We start from the raw sequence: 6,892 nt of genomic DNA on the forward strand, positions 1-6,892 counted from the left end.
ACTTTGTGCACTGAACTCGATAATGATGCTTCCGTTTACATACGAAAACATCATTTTGGTCTGATAAAACTAGCTTTGATGTCTCTAAATTGTCGAACACGGGTGGCGCGCGAGCAAATCCCAACACAAAGATGTATCGATGATGCCAAGAATTGTCTGAAAACAGTGGAAGAAAGGTATGAGGCAGACATTCGTGAAGCCCCAGGTCAAAGAATACAGCTATTCGTTGCAAAGTCAGACCTGGCTTTCAGACAGAAAAATTATCAAGTTGCACAACAGTACTGCGTGAATGCTTTAGCTGTAGCAGAGGAGAGCGGATTTTTACAGGAAATCAAGGGTATAAAAGACAGACTGGAAGACATCTCGACACTTATGGGAAAAGAGAGAAGGAGAGATCCCTTGGAGATTCACTCATCTGAGGAACGTCATGCAGATTCTTTATCGTCCAGTACATCATCATCGAAAAAGAACTCGCCATGTTCCTCAGGTTGTGAGATGGAGGTTGACTAAGGTAATAATCCCCTAATGATTACATACACCCTAATTTTGGGGCCGAGGCTGAGCGTTTAACTTCTTACAATGTAATTTCTTTTCTTTTGTGATTTGAGTCTTGAAACGCTCTTAAGATGTGCTTAAAGTTGTGTGGTACACTAAGTTCAACTACAAACTGATTTTCTCTTCAGCGTCTCATGCAATAAGAAACCGCAGTATTGATGTTAAAAAAAAAAACCCTTAAGTATTTGATTAAATTGTCTTGTTGGCCAACAGTTTTACATCTGATAATGACCTAGTGTCGAAAAAATTTGGATTTTACTCTATGGAAATAATTTTTAGACTTGTAAAAAGTTCCATAATCATTATTTATGAAGTGAACCTAAAAAGCAATGGAAACAATACGTCGAGACAACGTGAATGAAACCACCTTCAACATACAACGCATATCGTCTCGATGGGGCACAAGCAATGGGTGCACTTGTTATACATTTTTAAAAATTTATTGCACTTACCTTTTATCCATCTTCAGAACCGCTATTGACACTTTGAGCTTGTACCTGGAATTTAACGATGATAACCCGTAAAAATAATAGTAATAATAACTACAATAGAGCAGTTTTCAATTGAGTGTCGTAAAACCAAAACCAAAGTAATTACTTTGGCCAATCAAAAAGGTTGGAGACAATCCAGTAAACCAATCAAAACTCGAGGTAATTACACGTAGCCGACACAAAGCGCGGGAAATGTGTACGCGCGAGCCACGATTGGTTTTCGTTTCACTTCTGATTGGTTGACAAAATGTTGCAAGAACTTTGAACCACTCGCTGAGTGAAGTAATCATAAACCAAAGTTATTATCTAATTACTTTCGACACTCAATTGAAAACTGCTCTAATGATGGTGTGATACTACTACTACTACTACTACTACTACTACTACTACTACTACTACTACTACTACTAATATATTCATATATATTAATAAAATAATTTACTTAAGTCAATAAGACCTGCGGTTTTACATAGGGTTGGGCAGAAATTGGCAGCGCTAGGTACAGGAAACATACTGTGCTAGATGCCGTCCAATTGCAGTCACGATGACCAGATTGAGCAGCATACAGACCATGCTACAACTACTGTAGTTATTAACACCAAGACAGTGAATTTGGACAAAAATTATATTTATATAACGCCTATTTATTTGTGCACCATTGCCCTCTTAAACAACAGGTGTGTAAAAGGCAGGAAACATCATACACCTTATTCCAAAATCGCCACCATTTTAGCATTCTTTTGTTTGCTTGCAAATTAGCCCACTCGTTCTTTTGAATTTTTAGCTTAAGAACGAGGCAACAAGGGCTAATTTGCAAGCAAACAAAAGAATACTAAAATGGCAGCCATGTTTGAATAAGGTGAATGGAACGAGAACAGGAGTGGCATACTGCTGACCAGTGGTTGTCTCAACACAGACATGTATGCAGCTCTCTCTAGATGGAAGAGGACTTGTAAGTGGATTCATGTTTGGTCTGTTTTCATTAAATTTTGTTAATGGTCTCTATTGATAAAAAGACAAAATACAAAAACAAGTCACTTAAGCTGTGGGCTCCAATAATAAAAACACAAATCACAAAAAAAAAGGGTTATGTAAACTGTTTCACATACAAAAAGTGAAGAAGCTATGATCCTTGCAGTAATGAATACAATTTTAGCAATTGCATAGAGAAGCCTGAAAATTTCAGGACTTCAACAGGGTTTGAATTACCCGTGACACCGCAATACTTCTGATCATAGCTCAGTTGATTAGAGCATCGCACCAGCATCGCGAGGTCACGGGTTCAAACCCTGTTGAAGTCCTTAACTTTTCAGGCTTCTCTACGCAATTGCTAAAATTGCATTCATAACTGAAAGGATCATAGCTTCACTTGATTTCATTTCTGCAGTTCAATATATGATTCATCTCATATATCATTTCATAGTAAATTCGTTTTAGCCAGTCATAAAGATGCCCAAAAATTAATTAGCATGTCTAAACTTATATTTTCCTTACTAATAACAAGGATCAAAAACTATTGTCTATAAACCGCTAAGCACAGAAATTTTTGCTATATCCTAGATATTTTAAACCCACAGGATGCATTAATCGAGTAAGAAGGTAGAGTAAAGTTTTCTTGATAACGTTAGAATTTTTTCCCCATGGGAGGAGATGTACAGGTATCTATAATGTCTAGTAAGTAGAAACGAGAAACAATAACTACAAACTATTTTAATAGAACGGTTTTCAATTGAGTGTCGAAAGTAATTCCAGCTTTTAAATGCAAACAAGCAAAAGATCTTTGTACGTACGTACTACACACTCGAATATTCTATTTTCTATTTAAACATAAAAAAAATGGCTGGCTTTTGTTACGAAGAAAACACTTACATCCAGGTCCACAGTTGTGCTTTGGTCATCCAACAGCTGAACTTCACAGTGCAAGGCGTTTGATTTTCCCATAATACTGTAATTCAACAATGATTAACGCTGTATGTTATGGCGGAAACCAAAGGAATCAAACATCAAACCCTCCCTAAGCTGAGCGTCCTCTCCTTTATACCGTCTAGAAAGCACTGGGTTCGAGTCTAAATGCAAACTTTCGGGGGGCATCGCAATATTCAACAAATTTCCAACAAAAACCGACGGTGTGTTGATACCAAGTACAATTGAACGAACGATTGTTTTAAGACTATTTTCCAAGTGAAATAACACAACTAAAGAGTAGTGTCCCTGAAGGCTTTTAATTAACATTTTAAGCTCTTTCAATTAATAATGCATTGCGAGCGTTTTAATTTGTCAGTCATCCGTTAAAACCTCGTCCCGTTATAATTATTATCACGTTAAAACATCTAAAAAACCGTCAACTCTGAATAAAATTAATTAAGAATAATTACATCGCTGCACAGGTTTTTTTTACGAATAACGTCGCCGTTTGATTTAACAGAGACTTTAAGATCGGAAAGTACTAGACACAGGTCACAGGTCATTTTTTTACCGATACAGAAAGTATCCTAAACAACCATTACAACTAACCTTAGGCCCGAGGCCCAAACAAACGTTTTTACACCTAATGTTAGCATTGGTAAACGGTTAGGGCTGTTTCCGAATTGGTAAAACAACGACCTGTGACTGGTGACCTGTGGCCTGTGTTTTGTACCTACCCCTTTAAAGCCTGGTTTCGATATGATCTGCAACGGTCTGCGACCATCGCAAGCTGTCTGCATCGGTCTTATCGCAGACGATCGTAAACACAGGAGGCAAATGTTTCCATTTAAATCTGAAGCGATCGCAGGGAAGCGTACCACTAATCCTCTAGGAAGCGAGGAGAAAGAGGAGCGCAACTTACTTCAAGTCTGATTGGACGTGTTTCAAGGCGAACGATAGTGTTTCGCCGATAGGACACAGATCATCTCAGACACACGTTTCAATTAATTAATTAATTTAAAAATTGTCTTAGTCGAAAGTGTCTTAATGGTGGGGAAAGTAGAACTAGATTCAACTTTGCCGGTCATCCAGACCGTATGCTGCAGATCGCCTCAGAACCCGGGGGGGACATGCTTTCATATGTCTGCAACGTGGCGCAGACCTATCGGCGATCGTGTCGCAGACCGATCGCAGACGGTTGCAGATCATATGGAAACCAGGCTTTAAATCTACGACGGCGACGTCGACGACATTAGAGACCTTTAGAGCGGAGGACGAGGCCGACTACGAGTACTTAATACGAGTACGAGTTTTCCGTACTGAGCACGCGCACTTCGAAAAATACTGACCTCTAAACCCAATGCGCATGTCCAGTACGGAAACTCGTCCTAGTAGTCTTCGTCCTGGTCCTCCGACCTAAATGTCTCTAATGTCATCTCAAAATACAACTTTGTACCATCGTATTCTTGGTTTGCATCCACGTGATGAGACGGCTATATTTTTGCACAAAACAATAGAAAATGACCCCACAAGTTTTGCATAATAATAGAGTCAAATTCCCAAAATACATCTTTACTGCGTTGTTCTGTACATCAACATGGCCACCGTGACGTTAGATGCAAACCATCAATTCCATCTTTTCCACGTCGTACCAAGTGGGTGAAGTATCCTAAAAATAAATTGGGTTCGAGCTGTTTCAGAGTAAAAATAGAGGATCAGAGGTATGCTCACGCGCACGTGCGTTGTCGTCAAAACGTCAGATTTAGTGATTTCACGTCGTTGTATCGGGAAATACCACAAAAATATGTGCAAAAATGAGTGCCGCACGTGCAGCACGATTACTTTTCCACGTGCACTATAAACCAATGAAGGGGCGCTTTCCATTTGTTAGAAAAAAACCGGTTTTTCCGGTGGGAAAACAAATGGAACGGCTGACACCGACGGAAATTTTCCGGAAAAAATGGACAACCTGCGAAGGTTGTCTCTCTTTTTCCACTTTTACCGAAACGATCGGAATTTTCTAGACCAATTGCTTGCATCACTAGAAGAACTAGGCTCCGATGCGAGAATTACATCACTTCACTTGGCGGGCATTGGCCGCCACATTTATTTGTACCAGACCCTTGCGACATTCGGAAGGCACGGCTAGTTCTATTTTAATTTCTCATTTCTTTGGTAGGCAAGACATCCAGTACCATCTGTCAAAAATTTCGTTTAAATGGTAAGCGCCCGTGCCATTGCAGTAGCCCTCAACGTTTCTTAGGGTGCGTTCGATTGACCGTATTCTGGAATAGGAATACATGGAGGCGTCGGAAGTTAGAAATCCTTCGTTTTTACGGAAACCGGATTTACATTAAAATTGTCAAACACCTGCTAAAATGATACTTTAAACTTATCTTTATTATCCTTGTTGCTTCAAAACGTCAGACATGCCGTTTTAAATCATCACTCAACATATTTTTATTCCGGACCCTAAACTCTCTTATGGACGAATGAACGTTCGAGACTACAAGACTGCAAATTGGGAAGTTAGCCCAGAGCGGTGGTCATCATTAGCTTCTCCCGTGCCTGTTTTCCACTCTCATCAAATTCAACTCCCCATGCACTATTTACCCTTGAGTGCCAACAAAATGTCTCGTCAATGGTAATTTTGTCATTCATTTTGTAGGCGCAGATGTTTATTCAGAGATACTGTTAATTGGTTACCGTTAAAATTAAGAGGAAAATAGTCAAACCTTATTAACAAATTGGTAAAAATTTAGTAAAATATCTTAAGTGCTTTTAAGATAATCCCGAGTATTTACGACGTATATTTAAGTTTGCGCTCTGCCCTTCGATTAACAAGCAGCTCGACACTTTTCCGTTTTGAAACTTAACTTTTTCCATAAACTACTCCAAGACCTTGAAGACTGAAGGAAACTATATACAAACGAAACGAAATGATAATCCGTGAAAAATGCCTCCCACTGAATCTATTCTGTATTCGATCGAAATCGAAAACTAAATTGACAAACGAAAGAACTTGAATAATTATTAGCTGCCTTTATAGTGAATGATACTAGAAAGTTAATCACTTATCACCCAATTTTCTCAACTGAGGCGACACTGATCTACATGAACGAAAAAAAGGTCCAAGAAATAATGGGTTTCTTTTGAACACTTACAGGGAAGGAGGAGAGGGCTGAGAGATAGGGACGGGGGGGGGGGGGGGAGAGGCACTTTTTTCCTATGGTGTTGTTTCCTCTTAAACCTCTTTTCCCTCCCCTCACATTTCCGTGATCCATGCCAAAACATAGCCCTCTACCGCCCCCCCCCCCCCCCCCCACTTTCAAACGTGCTCCGCGGCCCCTGACTTAGCGCTCATTCTTTGGAAACTGAAAAATCTCGCATCATCTTTCAACGGAAAAACACGCCTACATAAAGATTAATCCTTTTTAAAAATTTTATCTTGAATGAAAAAAAAAAAATATATACATATTATAACTTCACTTTGAACAAAGCTGTGATCAAGATTTTTCGTCAACTATATTTAAGTTAAATTTCACATGCATACATACGTACATACAAGCATAAATACTGAAATTGACAACAACAACAAAAACAACAACATTCCAGAGGCAAACCAGTTGACTACATACAAGCGCAGGCCAGAATGGAACAAGGGACTACCAGGATTAAATTCAACCAGTGGGCAAAACGGGACTTGAATCCGAGATCTCCGGATCACAATTATCATGGCAAGTGTCGTAATTATAACCACTGGGCCAAACTGCCTCATTTTACTCTCGTTTATCACTTGCTCATCTTTTGTTAAATAAAATTCAGCATCATTGTATACGAACATTTGGAGCCTTTCCAACCTCATCACTGCTAAGGCAAATAAAGTTCTGCAAATGACACCCGCTAAGAGAGATTGCTGTAATCAATAAAAGACATCTGTT

General features: G+C 39.2%; 1 protein-coding gene across 1 annotated transcript in view; it reads left to right on the forward strand.

Annotated features, from left to right (window-relative positions):
* Positions 1-510, forward strand: part of LOC138002095 (uncharacterized) — a 1,393-nt gene extending 883 nt beyond the window's left edge. The window contains exon 1 of the mRNA XM_068848188.1: positions 1-510. This exon is cut by the window's left edge and continues 883 nt beyond it. Coding sequence (XP_068704289.1) covers positions 1-510 — 510 coding nt within the window.
* Positions 511-6,892: the final 6,382 nt, after the last annotated feature.

Source organism: Montipora foliosa, chromosome 5, assembly GCF_036669935.1.
Source record: "Montipora foliosa isolate CH-2021 chromosome 5, ASM3666993v2, whole genome shotgun sequence".
Classification (NCBI taxonomy): domain Eukaryota; kingdom Metazoa; phylum Cnidaria; class Anthozoa; order Scleractinia; family Acroporidae; genus Montipora; species Montipora foliosa.